This window comes from Triturus cristatus, chromosome 2_2 (assembly GCF_964204655.1).
Source record: "Triturus cristatus chromosome 2_2, aTriCri1.1, whole genome shotgun sequence".
In the NCBI taxonomy this organism is placed as follows: Eukaryota; Metazoa; Chordata; class Amphibia; order Caudata; family Salamandridae; genus Triturus; species Triturus cristatus.
The window spans coordinates 581,063,990-581,084,371 of NC_140582.1; the positions used below are offsets into that span (position 1 = coordinate 581,063,990).

The following is a 20,382-nucleotide window of genomic DNA, read 5'->3' on the forward strand; positions in this document are numbered from 1 at the left end:
GGGATTGGCCATTGTATTAAAAAATTATGCATTTTGCTTGTTGATGCCAATGTGTAGGAATCATCTGGTGGATTATTGAGCAGCATTATTAAGAAGTGGCTTCTTAATAGTTTGTCACAAATAACTCGTTGCTTTGGGTACATAGACCTGTGCACAGGCATCACAGATTTGTCGAATGATAATGTAGGTATTAATGCATTCTTTTTTTGTAGCCCACTTTAAATGACTGCACTTAGGGGTCTGAAAGCAGGACTTAAAGTAGATTCACGTGCTGGACAATTCCTTGTTAGTTTGTATTCCAGAACGAATATTGATGCTACACTTTATATGGTTTTCATAAAGACATGTTGTTGAATTCTTTTTATGGGCAAATCGTATAAAAATTAGGATGTACCTGGGAGTGTGGGAGTATGGTAGTAGGTGACAGTGGTTTGTTTAATATACATTCCTGAGTTTGTCTAAAGGAGAACTTCACCGGGATTTGCATCCTTGGGTTGAACTTCACTTGTGTTGCAGCGTCAGTAGGTTCTCAAAGATCTCAAATGCATTAGTAGCGACCAGATTTTTTTGCAGTAATGACTGATTTGGAGGGAAACTGAATCTTCTCACGCCGGCTAGGCTCCTGCGCGGATGTGTGTTGCCATTTCAAATGTGTCGAATTGTCCTGGGAGGGATTAAGCTCTCATTTGGGATTTCTTGCAGCTCTAATTTTGCTGAGTTTAAACTTTCAAATGTTTTTGTGTTTCCGCAGTTTTGGCAAGCGGTCAGCAGGAAGCTTCAGGCGTGGCTGTGAATGCATTGTTTTAGAGCCTTCCGAGATGATTGTGGTAAGTAGTTTATCAGTCTTCAGATCACAGGATTTCCAATTTTGGTTTTCTTGATTAAGATAAAATAATTTTTCAAGTAATGTGTTGCATGTGCAAGTTTTGCCTAGGACATAGTATGGAACTGATAAATCAAAAAACATGGACAATTTTTCCGATCGATTTACATAAAAAGAAAATTGTTAAATATTATACTGGCAATGAAGGTGGGATGGCCGAACATAATGGATTACAGAAAGTCAAAACTCATAGGAACAAAAGTAATTCCCTTATTTGGCAGCAGCAACCGCAGTTTTCTTAAACATTCCTGGGTGCGACCAGAACTGTAAGTCTGTTGCAGGTCTCTCCACCTGTTTTTTCAACTAAAGCTTGCTGTTAGGACTCCTCCCCAGTTTTGGAAAATAAACGAGGCTTATCGATGGCCTCTTTGCTTTAGAGTTTGCCATCTGTTGGGATATCTTGACTGTATGCCAGTTCTTGTGACCCGTGAGCTCCAAAGTAACTCTTGGTAAGGCCATGTATAGAGTTTATAGAAGCCTGAATCACAAAATATAACATACCAGTGATTATGAAGCCACTTGCAGGTTAATTGAAATACTTCAATAAGTTCAGTACCAGCAATTTTATTAAAACGGATGCTGAACCTAAGGTGGCTACTGAATGGGTTTCGGTGACACACCCTTTCTAGGAGGGTGTAAAGGGACTCTGTGGACCAGATAAGACTATTCTTTTTGTCTACATCTAATATAATTGATCTGGGTGTGTGTGCACGCACAATTACTTTATTGATCTCTTTCTCTCTGTGTCTGGAGCAGTGGAGGCTGGTGAACTCTGAAACTGGTAGGGCATATGTCACTGCCTCAAGCTGCATTTTGCAAGTGAGCCTAAGGAACAAGCCCACTTTCTCAAAGAGAGGTGAAGGAGTTTACTACCCGAGAAAATGTAAAAATAAATGTGTCCAAATTGTGCAACATTGCAGCCTAATTTTCAAACTGTGAAAAATACTATAGCTTTTACCTCCAAGTCTGAAAGGACAGTCGTAGAATATTCAAAAGCTCAGTGTGGCAAGGAAACCTGTCTCATCCCTGTGGTGTATGTGAGGATTGCACACTCTTCACCTATAAGACTTTTGAAAAACGGAGTCAAACAATAATTTCATAGCATAATTTCCCCAAAACAGTGGGTTCAAACCCACGGGCAGTGAAAATACTCTATGGACTTCCACTTGATAGGGCCAGCAATCGTTTTTCAAAATTTCAAAAGCATCTCCTTTTGATTTCTCCCTTCCTGTTTTTCCACATTTGTCATCAGTCATGCAGTAATAGACGATTGCAATGGTAGGGGCGTGATGGAACACTAAAAAGATGCCACACTCTTAGGCCTTAGACAGCAGATCTATCTCCCTATTTAGAAATATGTGTCACAGTGTGACAAACGAGGATCCCCAGTTACAGTAGTTAAAAATCGAAAAGCTTCAAATAGCAGTTATAACTAATGACAGCAAGGTTGCAAAAAGCTTTAGTACATGTTTTAAAGTATTAATCATGAAATAACCGAAATAACAGCAATTTCAACCATGTTAGAAATAAACTCATTTTTCAGGAAAAAAAGCTTAGCTCAACCACAAAGGAAACTTTCCTTACTCACAGAAATGTTTGCTTTGCATGCTGCATTTATGTCCTTAAACATGTGACTTAAACTCTAAATAAGAAACAGTGCGATTCTTTGCTAGTAAATCGTACATTTTCAGTTTTGCTCATCTCAAAGTGCCTTGCCGAGATCTAAAAGGGCATGTTATTCCACAAAAAACGATTGTTCGCTTACACAAAAAAAATACATACTCCTCTCATTGCAAGCAATCAAAGCTAACTAACAATCACCACTTGCCTTTAGGTCACATATTTTTTTATATGCTGCTCTTTTGGTGAAGATTGCAAGCATCCACTGAACCTTCCATGCAGGACAAGAATGAAAGACATTCAGCTTTCCATTTTCCATTGCATGCGCTCCACTTGTATTGCTTTCTTTGAAAGTGAAAGAACAAGAAGCCTGCCTGTCTTCTCTCTCGCTATGTGGACCTCGCCCTGGGCCACAGGACATAACGCCCATTAAGAAGCTAATTCATTGGCATTGAAAAATGCTGCGCCCACCACCCTGACCACACAACGCTGCCTTGTGCCTTCAGGGCGAGTAACATTTCGCCCAGCCTAACACATGCGCAGCTGCATCCACTTTTGCAGTTTCAACAAGCATTTACAATGCAACGGTCTCGGCATTGTTAAAGTTAGAGCTATTGGCAGTGCTCATGACAATGCCGTTTCTTTAAATGTTTTAAAAACAAAAACATAAACAAAAATAATGTCATGAGCAATGCCAATAGCTCTAACTTTACCAATGCCGAGACCATTGCATTGTAAATGCTTGTTTTTAGCTTGCAGGGAAATATTAACAAAATGGATTTTAACAAAACAACACATCTTCGCAGTGGTAAGTGATAACATTCTAAACTCATCACTACCACATATGATAAATGTATGTCTATATGTGTGTGTATTTGTGTGCATATTTACATAAGAAAGATGTGTTAATATTACAACAGCTTAGTCAAAGGAGGACACGCCCAGTGTAGTATGGTACGGTCAAATGAAGCAAATGTTTGGGAACCCACATAGCCAACTAATAGATAATTATTTCTCCATTTAGTTGCACCACATATCTTTTTAACCAATACCCTGAGCCGCCAATAATAAATCTTCCAATGGTAAGGACTCTCAGCGGTATTTTTTAATTATCACCACATCACACTTTTGCACTACACCAGCTCCGCTGTAGTCAGGCGTCGCAGCACAACCGGGAGGCATTCGGCCGCCCGGTTGGGGCCCCGATGATGAAGCATGACACCAACCAGGTTGGTGTGTGAGGGGTCTTTTAACCCACTTGGTGGGTTCCCAAACATTTGCTTCATTTGACCGTACCATACTACACTGGGCGTGTCCTCCTTTGACTAAGCTTATCTAAATTCAGGGAAACGGACACAACCCCTCCTTGTTGTCCCTAGCTCTCCCTTTTGTTCTTGATATTAATATTACAACATACATATTTGGAAAGGGATAAAGAACACACTGTGCGAGTAACACACGTCATTTAAATCAATGACTACATTTATGTCCTACATCAGTCCCTTTAACTCAAGAATTCACTGATATTTTTATGATGTTCAATTTTTTGGGACACAAAAAATAATCGCAATAAATCCCGATTTTGAATGAATGAAATGGCTGGATAGTGCCGTTTATGCATTTTCAAATTAAAGAATCCATTGAATTCAGTTAAAGCGCGGGATTCAGTGAGACCTCCATGTAAAATGAGCCCAGAAGAAAGAAACTCACAGGTGCGGAATCAATAAAGAGCCCTAATCCAAGAAGTCAACCCGGCGATGAGTCGCCTGGAAAAGACTCTTCATCTGTGAGGATACGGGCCATTATTTTAATGAAGCCAAAGTAATAATTTAAAGATTTGCTTGTCCCGGGGCAGGTTTCTTAGTGCAAACCCATTTACCTCTTGATTCAGAAAAGCAATTACTGCGGGATTACGTGTTTTAAAACCACAACCAAATAAACAGTGGGGCAGATTTACAAGCCCCTTGCGCCACTTTTGCGTCACTTTTAACATGGGAAAAGTGACACAAAAGTGGCGCAAGGGGCTTGTAAATCTGCCCCAGTGTATCTCAGAGCGGCGCATCCTCCTCTGGGAGGTTTTATCCAATAATAGGGCAAACAGTGTGGTGTTTACAGAGGGGGCGGGAGAGCCCAGCCTGTGTTTAGCCAGGTACTTTGCATCACAATTTCACCTGTGGGTGGTTTGGGGATAAGCCTGAGTGGGAATGATAAGGGGACCCCGGGACTCGTCCCTCTGCCTTGCCTCACGCTGGGAGCAGAAATGGGGCACTGGGTGTTTTAATCAGATATGCTAATGAAGGGATTCCGAACAGTAACCAGATCGCAGCAGCAGGAACGCTTTCTTATGAAGAAGGTACCTCTGCGGATTCCGTCCCTGCAGCCTGTTTGGCTGCCTCGCTATCAGAGACAGCGCCTCTTACTGCGAGCCTAGGACGCCCAGCCCCCTGCGCTCAGCAGGCACCCCACCACCCCAGGGTGCACACTGACCCGTTGTGAAGATACGACAGGCTGCTGACAGACTCGCCACTCTCCTCCCAGAACACACTGCGCTCCCTATTTACCAACAACAACGCCAGCTGGGGCAAAACAAACCTCGAAAAACTCCTACAAGCAAAATGACGCACTCGATCGAGCCCATTTCATGAAGGGATCTGAGGGTATTTGGGGATTCTCTGTAGCTTCAGCCGGGACAAACTCGATGATATTAGCCCAGTTTCCAAAAAATTGAAAGTTGGCTTTCAAGGGGAAGGGAATGTGTTGTGACAACTCCTATTTAAACGCGTAGTCAGGAAACTCAGCTGCTTCTTTCGCTGACACAAAGTATCACGTAAATGCCAAACAAAGTAAGTATCTTTCATGTGGGAAAGCACACATGCAAAAATATAGATTGTGGCTCGAAGGAGATATTAAAACAATTAGCAATCTGTAACGTGGCATTCATTTACATAATGCTATGGCAGTCAAATCCTGCTTTCCAGCTGAATGGAAACCGTCGGGACTACCTGCATGTGAAAGTGCTATTTTCAAAGTCGCTTTTTCCCATCAATTCACTTTCAGTGGTATGCTCATTTACCGTCCTCCCGGCAATGATTCTGTCTTCAGGTCCGCACTGGCCGATATGGTCAGTCCTATAGCACTCGGCTGTGCCAATTTCAACATCGTGGGGGACCTTAACATCCATTTTGATAATGGGTCATCCACTACTGTGAGCACTCTGCTGGCGAACCTTGAAGCTCTTCTACTCACTCAGCTCGTCACCCTTCCAACCCACTCAGGGGGCCATATTTTGGACCCCTTCTTTTCCACACTTGATGGGGTGAGGTTGTCAGATCCGAGGCTGATGGGGTGGACTGATCATCTGCTGGTAGAAGCCTTTTGTCCGGTCCACGATAAGCCTTTTATAGCTGTGGACAGACCTATTATAAAAAGGCTTTGGCACAAGCTTAGGCTTGAAGAGTTTTATAGCATACTGGAACAGAAACCTCTGAGCACCTTTATTAATGTGGAACAAGGTTACCAACAGTTCTGCGCTTGGATCACCGATGCCCTGGACTCTCTCATACCTCTACGGTGGTCGAAAGGCCGGACAAAAACACCTAGTCCTTGGTATAATGAGTCACTCGCAGAACTGAAAAAAGCTTGCCGAAAAACAGAGAGGGAATGGAGAAGATCCTATGACCCTGCTCTGAAAACTCGGTACTTTACTGAGCTGAAGTTCTACCATAGAGCTATTTGCAGAACACGAGCCGCATTTTACGCTCAAGAATTTGCTACCAGCCCCAACCCATCAAAACTGATCTTTAAGGTACTGAAGGACCTTATGAAAAACAGATCCACCTCAGAGGTGATTTGCACAGACTCCCACTGTGATAAGCTGGCCTCCTTTTTTGTGGAGAAAGTGGAAAAAATCTACCAAGGTTTTGACACACTCCACCAGAACCGAGAGGTTATTGTCCCCGATACGATGGGATATGAGACCCTTGCTATGCTACCTGAACTGACTATTGAGACCTTTGATAGGCTTAGCCTCAGGGTCAAGTCAGGTTCTCCCTCAGACCCGTTAAAGCCAGCCTTTATCAACACACTTTCCCCACTGTGCCGTGACCCCATATTGAATCTTATCAATATGTCATTGTCCAACGGAACGGTACCCACGGCATGGAAACAGGCAGTGGTTACTCCTATACTAAAAAAAGCCAACTCTGACCCCCGGTTGCCAGAACATTATCGACCCATATCCCTGTTGCCTTGGATTGCCAAAGTAACAGAAGCCCACGTCAACTCTGTTCTGTCTGAGCATCTGGCTCGCAACCAGATATTGGATCCCAGTCAGAACGGCTTCCGGTCGGGACACAGTACCGAGACGGCATTACTCTACATCACGGAACATCTTCGCCAGGTACTGGACTCAGGTCGTACTGCAGCGCTTTTACTATTAGATCTAAGCGCTGCCTTCGATACTGTGTCCCACCATATACTGATCCAACGCTTACAGGAGGCGGGAGTGACTGATCTCGCTCTCCAGTGGTTTCGGTCTTTTTTATCGGATCGATCCTTTAAAGTGGCTATACCACCTGGCCAATCCGCCACTTATCCCCTGGAGCTGGGGGTACCACAGGGATCCTCGTTGAGCCCTACTATGTTCAACCTCTATGTGAAACCGCTGGCTGGTGTCGTCAAACAGTGGGGTCTTACGATGGCCTCATATGCGGACGACACACAGCTAGCGGTGACACTTAGTGGAGACCCTGAGGTGGAGGCCCCCAGATTCCGAGCGGGTCTGATGGCAGTAGCAAGCTGGCTTCGCACCAACTGCCTTCAGTTGAATGCCACCAAAACAGAGGTGTTGGTACTAGGGAAGCACGCTGAGCTATGGGGTAACCAGTGGTGGCCATCAGAGTTGGGTGTCACTCCCATTCCAGCTTCTGGAGTGAGAAATTTAGGCATCTGGTTGGACTCTGCGCTCACCTTCAGGGACCACACCAAGAAGGTGGCTGCCACGTGCTATGGCATTCTGCGGGGAATAAGGCCGGTTTTAAAGTACTTTGATCCCCCTACCAGACAGCTTGTGGTCCAGGCCTCTATACTATCTCGGCTGGACTACGGCAGTTCACTGCTGTTAGGGGTGAATCAAGCGGAGGCCTCTAGGCTCCAAAGGGTACAAAATGCCGCGGCACGGGCCATAGTGGGCCTCCCTAGACATTGTTCAGTGTCTGGTACCATCACGGCCTTACATTGGCTCCCGGTCAGACAGCGAATCCAGTTTAAAGCGCTGTGCCTGACCTTTAAAATTTTGAAATCTTCTTCGCCGCCGGCACTTGCCAACCTACTCACGCCCTATATTCCTTTGAGATCCTTGAGATCGGAGGGGCTTCATCTGGCTGTCTGTCCACGCTTTAAATTGAGCAGTATGGGTGGCCGCTCCTTTAGGGTGCTCGCGGCAGGTTTATGGAACTCGCTTCCGGTACACATCCGAGCTCTTGAAGACCTGCTCGCCTTTAGGCAGGCGATTAAAACTTTCCTGTTTCCCGTGTTTGTTTAATTTCTTTTTCTTTTATTGTGTGTTATGTTATAGTGTCTGTCAAAGCGCCAGGACGCCCCTTTGCTGGGGCAGCTGTGCGCTATAAAAATATAAATAACATAACATAACATAACATAAAACAAAACGGAGGATTCGAAACAGGCCAGTGGAAAAACAAGTAAAGAGGAACGAGGGCACCGGAAGACACCACCGCCTTTCTCCGAGGCAGAAATGCCTCGGAGAAACGCAGCGTCCTTTTCGGATTCGGGGGCGTGTTTTGCTGTTGTCTCCTCCTTGAGACTTCTCGCTAAAAACACGCCCCCCGATCCGAAAAGGACGGGGCCTAATCGGAGTGACTGACCTCTTCTCCAGTGGCTGGCCAGCATTTACGAGGCCAGCCAATGGAGAACAGGGGAGAAGAGGAGCGGTTTCAAGCCCCTCTTCTCCAAGTCATTAAATCTCCGACTTCCGGTTCTGCCTTTCGGCAGACCGGTAGTCCTCGACCTAAAAAACGAGTTTCAGGTTGCTTACTGCACATGCACAGAGAGGTTTGGTCTTGGGCATACATCAGAGACTGACTTTGTAACTTAGAGCTGCTGCACAATGGTTTGTGGGTATCTCATTACACATATGTTCCAGAGAGTGGCCACATAGTTTTGACAATACACAGGAGGTGGAGCAATCCTTTTTTAAATTCCTCCTTGTATTTTCTTATATTGAGCAGCCATCCTGATAATTAACAATTACTGACCAGGCAATTTACCTGCGACCCCTGTAAATCAGGTGACTGCCGCCCATGACTACGGCATATATTAAATACCAGTAACCTCTTCTGCTATGCCTCATGTTATGGCAGAAGCTGAGTTCATTGGTATAGTCATTGCAGTCACTGCTTCAGCCTGTCCACCTCGTGATGTATTTGATGCTATTTAGTGGGTCAATATGTACTTCTCGCAGTCTCTGATCCTATAGAGAGGTGCCCTCCTAATGCAGTCCTAGTGTTTGTAGCTCTGGGATTCAAAGGATGCAATGACCTGGGATGCCTCAAATGAAAACAGTTCTGTGAAATCCCACCCCACCATCACATCCTTCGGCAATGAAAACGGGTCCCAGTAAACATAGTTAACACCCCAACCAGCATCTTCACATCGGTATATGTGTGGGGGCTTTCCTTTCCCACATCTTGAGTTCACACAACCAAACTTTGCAACCCTTCTCGGAGCCTTCCGCTCTGCTATTTGTTCATTTATGCGTAAACAGCGTGCTCCAAAACTGGACTTATCAAATGTTATTTGTGTGTCCCAGAAATGGATAAAACTGATCCCTGTGCTGAGAGCCAATATAAGATGGTGGGATAGTATTTGCGAAGGATCTGGGTCCTTCACAAGTAGTACGTCCTCAATCTTGGTTCTTCTGGGAACCAAGTACCCTGCTGTTGCACTTGACTCAGGGTAGCGGAATAGAGCAGTCCAAGATCTACTCAAGGGAGGTGTACTGAGCTAACTCCTCAGTCCGCAGGAAAACAACAGCACCCTCCAATAATTTATGTCTAGTCATTGCTTTTTACTGACAAAAGGGAAAAATATTGTATTTCATACTCACTACTCAATACTGTACTTCAGTTTACAATTGTATACATGATGGAGGACAGGCAGAGACAGAAGTACAAAATTAGAAGAACCCATTTGCGTAGCACGTGGATACCCCCAAAAACACTCTATAATATAGGGGAACGGTGGGCGTATTACGGGTTGGATGATGGGAGTTCCTGAAGTGGGGTGGAGGAGAACAAACATACAAAGGAATATCCACAACGGTTTTCTGGGGGTTCCCTTAAAGGGACTACAATATGTGTACATTATTAAGAAAAAACAAAAACAATTTGTTATAACTAAGGATGGTACCACCTTACAGTGACAATCGTTAACACCTGTAATGATTCACTGCACGGTGAAAGTTTTCTTTTTTTTCTGGCGGACACACTGCAGTCACCAGTTGTTGTTTCCTCTAATCTCCTGGGCTCTAAATTTTGCAATCCTTAGCCTTATTTTTTCCTGCTTATCCCCTCAGAACACATCATTCTTTTTACAATGCACAACAAAAAACAACTTAGGCCAGTGTTTGGTATCGCAAAAGAAGAAAGAGGTCTACGCGTTTCGAACCCACAATTTTTTTAGCAAAGGGGTTCTCTTCAGGACCAAGACACAAGTAACGGCTCACCAATGAGTACAATTTCGGAGTTCTCTAATTGAGACCATATGTTAATGACCAGGATTAACGTGGTGTTAAGTGAGGCAACTGCCTCAGTTGACTTGTCTCCTCTCGTTTAATTTAAGCCATTTTTAAACCAGCACGGAGCTGCCGTATGCTTTGAATGTAATAGAAAAACTCTGTAAATGACCCAACGGTCTGTAAAGATCCTTCAGGATGCCACCAAATCTTTTCCGTGGCAGAGACAATATTCTTTAAACGTTTCGACCGGCAGTGTGCAGTTCCAGTTGGAACTGCACACTGCCGGTCGAAACGTTTAAAGAATATTGTCCAGTTGGAACTGCACACTGCCGGTCAAAACGTTTAAAGAATATTGTCTCTGCCACGGAATAGACTTGGTGGCATCCTGAAGGATCCTTACAGACCGTTGGGTCATTTACAGAGTTTTTCTATTACATTCAAAGCATACGGCAGCTCCGGGCTTGTTTAAAAATGGCTTAAATTAAACGAGAGGTGACAAGTCAACTGAGGCAGTTGCCTCACTTAACACCACGTTAATCCTGGTCATTAACATATGGTCTCAATTAGAGAATTCCGAAATTGTACTCATTGGTGAGCCGTTACTTGTGTCTTGGTCCTGAAGAGAACCCCTTTGCTCAAAATATTGTGGGTTCGAAACGCGTAGACCTTTATTCTTTTGCGATACCAAACACTGGTCTAAGTTTTTTTTTTTGTTGTGCACTGTAAAAAGAATTATGTGTTAAACTTTAGAATGAATTACCAACAGTAGGATTTATGCACATCGAATTAAGTTGGCTAACCTTTTCCGTGTTTGGTGAGGTCCTTGATCCATTTAAATTGTAAATATAGGGAACCAAGGATTGGATATATGAGTGTGTGTTTTTATGAATGAGGAGTGGTGTATGAATGATTTAGTTTGTGTTAATGGTAAGATTTGCCAAATTGGCAGCTAGTCATTGTCTTCAATTTTCTTGTATTGTATTTTTGTAAAATTCATCGTGGTGTTTTTTGGCTTGTGTGTTCAAATCATTCATGGATAAAAATTCAAATGAACAAAAAGGATGTTCTTCTAATAAATACTATTAATTAGTACTGACGCGGTGTGTTTGTGTTCTCCCGTGCTTTCTTCATTATTATTCAAACTATTTATCAGTATTGGCAATCAATTTGTTCTTTACACCTTACCAATCCAACAGAAGCTTCCAGATGTAGATTGGAAAAGGCTAAAATGGAGCTTAGTACACTATATACTTTGAAAGCAGAATATATGTTATATAGACTTCAGCCTCGAAATTACAAACAAGGAGAAAAAGCTGGTCATTTACTAGCGGCACGATTAAAACAGAGAGAAGCTATGACAGCTATTCCAGCTATTTATAATTCTGAAGGTAAGCTAATAACGGAGACTCAGGAAATAGCTAATACATTTGCGGATTATTATGAGAAGTTGTATAGCTCATAGGTTGATGATGATCACCACAAAGATCAGGAATTTTTTGATAAAATAACACTCCCCCGCCTCAATGAACAGGATTGGCTCATACTGGCAGGCGAAATAACAAAAGATGAAATTGCCCAAGCAATCTCAAATCTTCCATACAATAAAGCACGGGGAGAAGATGGTTTTCCTGGGGAATTTTAACATTGGGTAAAACCAGAAGCAATAGACGCCCTTTATGAGGCCTATAAAGAAGCAGAGGAAACTGGTAGCCTCTCGTCTCTCGCAAATAAAGCTATCATAACGGTCCTTCCCAAATCTGAGAAAGATCCATTATACTGCAGTAACTATCGTCCAATTTCCCTTCTGAATACAGATTTAAAAATATTAGCCACCTTTCTCGGCAAAAGACTCAAACAAGTTATTGCAAAACTCATACATAATTCTCAAGTGGGATTCATGCCAGGCAGAAATTCTCGTAACCATCTACGCACTTTGGCTCACATACTCTGGCTTTCCAAGGATGCTGGAGAAGACAGAGTAGCCTTGTCCTTAGATGCCGAGAAGGCATTTGACCGTATTGAATGGAGCTATATGTTCCGTACACTACATAGGCTGGGGTTAGGCAATGAATATATCTCTAAGATCAAATGGTTATGAGACACCATCCGCACAAGTGAATTGTTGGGGTTTCCTTTCAAAATCTTTTTTAGTGCAAAGAGGAACCCGCCAAGGTTGCCCTTTATCGTCCCTTTTGTTCTTTCTTGCACTTGACCCCTGGCAGCGGTAATAGGACAGTGTTCACAAATAGCAGGCATTCCTACACCCGCAGGGATCTGAAAAATACTTCTTTATGCAGATGACATATTGCTCACACTTACTGATCTGCCTACTTCACTCTCTAGACTCATGTCTACCATTTCTCGCTTCTCGATCATTTGTGGCTACAAAGTCAATTGGAATAAGAGTGAAGCTCTACCATTTTCCAGGGTTACAAGAAAGCAGCTATTTTGGGCTATAATTTTCAATGGAAAGTGAACCGCCTGAAGTATTTAGGTATTTACATCAACACAGGTTTAGAACGTATGATTCAAGATAATTTAGATCCACTTTTTGCCAAAACGAAGTCAGAGTATGAAAAATGGTCCTATCTTAACTTGTCTTTTTAGGGTAGAGTACGGGCAGTGAAAATGATTACAGTGCCCCGTTTCACTTATGTTTTAGGTATGTTGCCTTTGACAGTTAAAATATCAATATTGCGAGATATTGACAAAGGTATTAAAACCTTTATTCGGGGATCCCTGAGACCTAGACTTAAAATCTCAAAATTGATTGCTCCCAGGCGATATGGGGGTCTTAGTTTACCGTGTATTGAGCATTACTATACAGCCCTCCATTTATCTCAATTGGTTTATCTTTGGCCCAGACAAGATGATCCCCCACTACTGTTCTCATTGAAAGACAAACTATACAGGCAACTTCAGGTTTGCACATGTTGTACACTCATAAATCACCTGCTTTACAAACTTCCAACCCCATTATTCAATCTATGCTTAAGATTTGGATACATGCCCACAAACTCCTTAAGAGTGACCCCAGACTGCGTGGAAAAGGCCCCCATATGGCATAACACTGATATTAGAATAGGTAAACAGACTATATCCTGGGATATATGGGAGAGAGCAGGTATTCTAACGTTGGATCACTTACTCACTTTAGAAGGTGAGCTCAAAACCTTTGAAATGCTTCAGATAGAATTTCAACTCCTTGCCTCCCAAGAGGGGAAATACTTAGAACTAAAACAAGCCCTATCTCGTAGACTAGAACCATTTCCTTGGATAGTTGGATAGTTGAGGATTCCCCAGTGTTAAAATACTTAAAAATTTGGGGAAAATTCAAAGGTGCAGTCTCTGGATTTTATAATCTCATAAATTACACTCATACTCATTACTAGCACAACTTCATGTCAAATGGCAAGGGTTAATTACTGTAGTTTATTCCGATGAGGAATGGGAAGATGTTATTATGAACATGGATAAGGGTATCAGAGAGGCCAGAATGAAATTTACTCTTTTCAAAATTCTTCAAATCTGGTACTGGTCACCCCAAAAATTCAAGTCAGCAGGTTTACTACAACAATCTACCTGTTAGAGGTGCCCACAGGAGGACTGTGATATACTACACATTTTATTCCGATGCCCAATTTTGAAGGAATATTGGTCTTCCATAACTGCTTCTCTAACCAGAGTTATACAAGTGTCCATTCCTTTAATGGAAAAATTAGTTATATTACAAGATGTTACTGATCTCCCAAATCTCACAAACCATACAAGACGATTGATAGCTATTGCACTCACTGTCGGAAACATTTGTATATTAAGACATTGGAGAACACCACAATGCCCTACACATGATAAATGGCTTATTGAAATGTATAAAATAGCTTCATATGAAAAACTCATTTATAGATTGCAGGACATTGTTTGAACTTTAATTCAAATTTGAACCGCTTTCTAGCTAATTAATATTCTATTTCTGGTAATATTTCAGATTTTTCTTCTAATTAGGAAATACAATCAGGGAATCGCTTCTTTTTTCATTTTCTTATTAATTCATTACCATCATTATTTATATTCATGCTGTTGATGTTATCGTTAGGACTGTTGATGCTTTAGCCAGTAACACTGTTATTTGAATTAGGACTTACTGTTCACCTATTGGAAATTGTTGAGTTAGTGAAAATATCTTCACTTGAAATAATATATTTGTATGATATTATCGCTACTATCTTCCAACTATCTATAATACATGGTTTACTACTACTAAAAAAAAAATGGCACCATCTATTGAAAAACCTCCTCTGAGGCCTTCAGAGAGCAGCTGCTCCTTTGACCAGCTCCAGAAATAGTGCTACTTTCCTTTGTTTAAGTGGGGTTGAGTCTACCCAGGCCAGTTGCAGTAAATAGCTCATACACAGTCTGCCCCCACCCGCTCATCTCCGAGGAGCAGGCCAAATCACTGGATAATTAACTTGGCCCAGCAGGGTGAATCAAAGGTCCAAATCTTGTTAAGAGTAGAGCCAGAAAAAAAGTAATGAATTTTTAAGTGTCACTCATAGTGCAGATGTGTGGAAATAATTTGTTAGATCTGCATTCAGTATCGTGATTTATTATAGGAATGTTGCATCACATTCATCTCTAGGTTGAACTATGCCCAAACTTTGCTTTGGTGCACATTTCACCTTCAGTACATAGTACAGTATGCACTCTGCATACATCAAGGAAACACTCCAGATGTGCATACTCACTCTTATTAATGCCCACTCATATTACAATGCCTGCACAGATCATCACCAAGGTCAGGTCCCTTCAGCGGCAGGCCACCTGTGCGCAGATACTGGGATGAGCTGGACAGTTGTGACACATGCTCAACTCTCACATTTGTTCACTTGTTACTTGCCCAGATCCTCTTACTCTGCTGCACAGAAGCAGACCTTATCTTGCTGATAATGTACACATTTGTGTGTTATGAGCTTTCATTAAAGGGTTCGCCAAACAGCATTAGGACCTGATTCGTCTGCAGCTGATTGGCTACACTGACGCTCCTAAAATTGGAAGCCGTACTTGATATTGGCAAGGCAACCAGATGGTCGTCCCTTCACGAAACGATGTGCTTACTAGTCTGTAGTAGTAATGTACACATTTATTTTGCGTAAACAGAAATAACACCCCCTTCAGTTCCTTTTCTAATAAATCTATTTTCAGTATTCAGTTGCTGGGAAACGGAAGAGCTGATGAGCAGCCTGATATATCAAATATTTCAGTTTGTTTAATAAAATGGCTGTTTAAGTAAGAAACATCTGAAAGATACTCATTCTGTAGTTTATCTGAACATTTATATTGGCAGAAGGGAGCATTCTTGGCAGTGCTCTAATCATTAAGTGTTGCTTTAGAGGTCTCTCATTTTAACTAAAGTTAAATGTTTTCTTTTCATTTTGGAGATAAACTCAGTCTGGTGTGTTAACACAGATACACCTTAATTTTAGGGTTTACTTTTCCTCCTCAATTGCCTCCTCTTCCATTGATTGGACTTTGCATGCAAGCAACCAGATCAGCGGGGTAGGTTTGTGAAACTTGTCTTGGTTTTCATTCTTTTAGATAAACAAGTGGAAAGTAGATATCTGGCATCGCCGTAAAGAATCTGGGTGTATGGTTTGAGGAGAACCTAACCTTTGCAACCGCGATTAAGAAGTTGGCGGGTTCCTGCTTTGGCATTTTAAAAATGCTGAGGAAATTTCTCCCTCTTCTTCCAAAGGCTGCAAATGAAACCGTGGTTCGGGCTCAGATCCTCTCTCGCCTGGACTACGCTAATGCGCTGTATGTCGGGACCCCTGGCTATCTGTTGAATAAGCTCCAGGTGGTGCAGAACTCAGCGGCCCGCCTCCTTTTGGATCTCCCCAGGAGTAGTGTGCGCCTCAATGTGCGCTATCTGCATTGGCTTCCTATGGAGGCGCGGATTAAATTTAAAATCCTGTCGGTCGCCCAGTTATCTACAAAAGAGGTTCTCCTTTTATGTCCCTGCGAGACAGCTGCGTTCCTCCTCCCAATTACTGGCTCAGATCCCCCGGTTCTTTTGTCAAACGCTTGGTGGATGCTCCCTTGTCCGGAAAGCCGCTTTGGCGTGGAACGCATTGCTATTGGCTCTTCGCAGCATCCAAGATTCCCGGACCTTTAAGAAAAAGCTGAAAACCTTCTTGTTTTAAAACTCTGGCAAATGATCCTCTCAGGTTTTGCGCTGGGACACTCTCTGGAGTACCCGAGCGTGCTACAAATGCATATAACAATAACAAATAGGTGCCATTGTCACAATTTGATACCCCGACTACAGTGAACGTGGCACTGTGCTAATTTCCAGTAAAGGTCTGCGGGTGAGCATCTGGTTTTTAGCTAGCATCTACATGTTACAGTGGGGCATAGCTTCCTTTCTTCCTTCTTTCCATCTATTCCCTTATATCTGGCAATGGCACCACTTTATACTTTCTAAGGAGAAAATGGTAACCAGTATAGCCTTTTCAGGCAGGGGATGTATCTTTTTATACATAGACAGCCTCTCACCCTATGCCCGTGATCATTGGGAAGGAATACCTCTCCTGTTAGAAGAAGTGGATAGATTTCATCTATTGACTAGATTAAACATTATTTCACTGTAGAATTGCATTTCCCCTGTGTAACACCTGACAGAAGATGAAGCCCAACATAACTTTGTCAGCCATCTAGACTTCTCAAAGAAGACACCTCTGTATACCTCAAGAAATGATTGACTTATTCACCGTACTTCCTCCATGTACCCTCTAGAGTATGGATAGCCAATAGAATTAATTGTGTGTGTGTGTATGTATATATATATATGTATGTATGTATGTATGTATATATTACCTACTGGCGATAGCCAGTAGGTAGTTATAGTTAGGACCACGTTTCCATAGGAAAACCTCAACATTCTATTTTGAATAACTTTGGCGCCGGTCGACGAATCCTCGCGAATTTCTCAAAATAGGTGGGGCGCTACGCTCCGCTCCTACCCTGAAAGTCTCGGGGGGATTCGTCAAGCGGGGGCTGAGATAAAAGGGGGGTCCCAAAACGCGTTTTTCCCATGCATTTTTCCATAGGACCTTTAGAACGAGCTACAGCCCGAATGGCTGAACAGAATTACTCAAAATTTGGCAGAGAGGTAGTCCCTAGGTCAAGGAAGTGCCTTTTGTAGGTTTGGTGTAAATCTGTTCAGTAGATTCTGAGAAAATAGCCTTTAAATCAATATATATATCTGAGCCAGCTTACGGTACGCTTACCGTACGCTTACGGTAAGCGTACGGTGGCGTGCGCGAGCGCGATTCTGATTGGCTCTTAGATCTTAGTAAACATTCGAATCGGCCGAAACCAGGAAGCGGCGGCCGCCATTTTGTCTCTCGCACTGAGAGAGATTTTTAAAATCGGAAGCCCAAAAACATGTAAAGGGGCTGTTTTGACAACTCCCTCCCACATAGTCATGTGGAGGGAGTCCCCAAACATCCCCCAAGTGCAAAAACGGTTTTATTTTTTTTTCGGCAATTTCGCGGGGTACGCTTACCGTACGCTTACGGTAAGCGTACGGTAAAAAAATAAAAATAAAAAAAACACTATCCACACTTACCCCACCCCCTGTGCTTTTGGTGGCCGAAGGCCACCAAATGTGCTGGGCTTATTACAATGGAAAAAAACACTATCCACACTTACCCCACCCCCTGTGCTTTTGGTGGCCGTAGGCCACCAAATGTACAGGGCTTATTATAAGGGAAAAAAACTAGCATTTAAAAAACCTTGCAAATTCACTGAAAAAACCATAGGTTTCACACATGTTATAGTTAGTGGAAATTTTACTGATAAAAAACCAATGAAATTGCCCCGTTATAGTTAGCGCAGGCAACTATAACTCACGCGACCGCAATCCTCTGCTGATGACATATGTGTCTTTATGAAAAAAAAATATTTGTAATATATGTATAGCTAAAAATGTATGGAAGAAGACATGGGCAAATAAGTGTCTAAATACAGTATTAGCATCAGCAGAGGATTGCGGTCGCGTGAGTTATAGTTGCCTGCGCTAACTATAACGGGGCAATTTCATTGGTTTTTTATCAGTAAAATTTCCACTAACTATAACATGTGTGAAACCTATGGTTTTTTCAGTGAATATATATATATATTACCTACTGGCGGTCGCCAGTAGGTAGTTATAGTTAGGACCCTGTTTCCATAGGAAAACCGCAACATTCTATTTGGAATAACTTTGGCGCCGGTCGACGAATCCTCGCGAAATTTTCAAAATAGGTGGGGCGCTACGCTCCGCTCCTACCCTGAAAGTCTTGGGGGGATTCGTCAAGCGGGGGCTGAGAAAAAAGGGGGGTCCCAAAACGCGTTTTTCCCATGCATTTTTCCATAGGACCTTTAGACACAGCTACAGCCCGAACGGCTGAACAGAGTTACTTGAAATTTGGCAGAGAGGTAGTCCTCAGGTCAAGGAAGTGCCTTTTGTAGGTCTGGTGTAAATCTGTTCAGTAGTTCCTGAGAAAATAGCATTTAAATCAATATATATATCTGTGGCAGCTTACGGTGCGCTTACCGTGCGCTTACGGTAAGCTTACCGTACGCGTACGGTGCTGTGCGCGAGCGCGAATCTGATTGGCTGTTAGATCTTAGTAAACATTCGAATCGGTCGAAACCAGGAAGCGGCGGCCGCCATTTTCGCTCTCGCACTCTGAGGGGGGGTGGAAAAACAAAGGGAAAAAACATGTAAAGGGGCTGTTTAGACAGCTCCTAACCACCTAGCCTTGATGAAGGTGTCCCCCAAGACCCCCCAAGGCCATAAACTCAATTTAAATTTTTTTTTAAAATTCGCCGATTACGCTAAATTTTTTAGAAAAAATTATCCATACTCTCCCCACACCGTGTGCAAATGGTGCCCGTAAGGGCACCATTTGTGCATGGCATAGTCAAGTTGATGGAAAATTAAAAGATTACCTTTCACAACGAAGCGCATAATATGTCCTCCATGTGCGCACGGTGCGCGAAGCGCATCGTGCGTACATGGCCCATCTAGCGTAACGTGGGCACGCGTAGCGCACCGCGTGCCTACCGTGCGTGCACGGCACTAACTGCGTAAAGTGGGCGCGCGGTGCGCACGGAACGAACTGCGTTAAGTGGGCGCGCACGCCACGAATGGCGTAAAGTAACTTAGCATTTAAAAAACCGTACAAATTCACTGAAAAAACCATAGGTTTCACACACGTTATAGTTAGGAATTAGCATTTAAAAAACCTTGCAAATTCACTGAAAAAACCATAGGTTCACACATGTTATAGTTAGCTGGACATTTTACTGATAAAAAACCATTGAAATTCCCCCGTTATAGTTAGTGCAGGCAACTATAACTCACGCGACCGCAATCCTCTGCTGATGACATATGTGTCTTTATGAAAAAAAAATATTTGTAATATATGTATACCTAAAATTTAATGGAAGAAGACATGGGCAAATAAGTGTCTAAATACAGTATTAGCATCAGCAGAGGATTGCGGTCGCGTGAGTTATAGTTGCCTGCACTAACTATAACGGGGGAATTTCAATGGTTTTTTATCAGTAAAATGTCCAGCTAACTATAACATGTGTGAAACCTATGGCTTTTTCAGTGAATATATATATACATATATATATATTTTCCAAGGTTGCCCTGCATTAAGCAGTTACTAAACCACAGTTCCTAGCATGCACTACAAGTATGGCATACCGAAGGTCTTAAAATTGGTGCGGAAATGCGTGGCATTGTGGGAGCCTGAATTGGATGTGCTGATAATCGGTCTCTGAAGAAGGAGCGCAAAGGCTCCGAAATGCATTAGACTAATGAACTAAATATCATCAGGGTTGTACTTCTGTTTCGTCAAATAAAAGGATTGTATCCTACAGCTGGAGGAGTGTGGGTCTTAATGCAGGGCAACCTTGGAATATATGAATCTATCTATCTATCTATCTATCTATCTATCTATCTATCTATCTATCTATCTATCTATCTATCTATCTATCTATCTATCGATGATCTCCGGAATCCCCTACACACTTGCTGAGTGGGTGCTGGCAGAGGTGCACTGCCAATATT

General features: G+C 42.7%; 1 protein-coding gene across 27 annotated transcripts in view; it reads left to right on the plus strand.

Moving 5' to 3' along the window:
- Positions 1 to 20,382, plus strand: part of RAPGEF2 (Rap guanine nucleotide exchange factor 2) — a 960,874-nt gene that overhangs the window by 513,844 nt on the left and 426,648 nt on the right. For all 27 annotated transcript variants that reach the window (XM_085641742.1, XM_085641743.1, XM_085641745.1 and 24 more), the window contains one exon: positions 752 to 827. In XM_085641742.1, the coding sequence (XP_085497868.1) occupies positions 752 to 827 (76 nt within the window). The remainder of the gene's footprint in view (positions 1 to 751; positions 828 to 20,382) is intronic.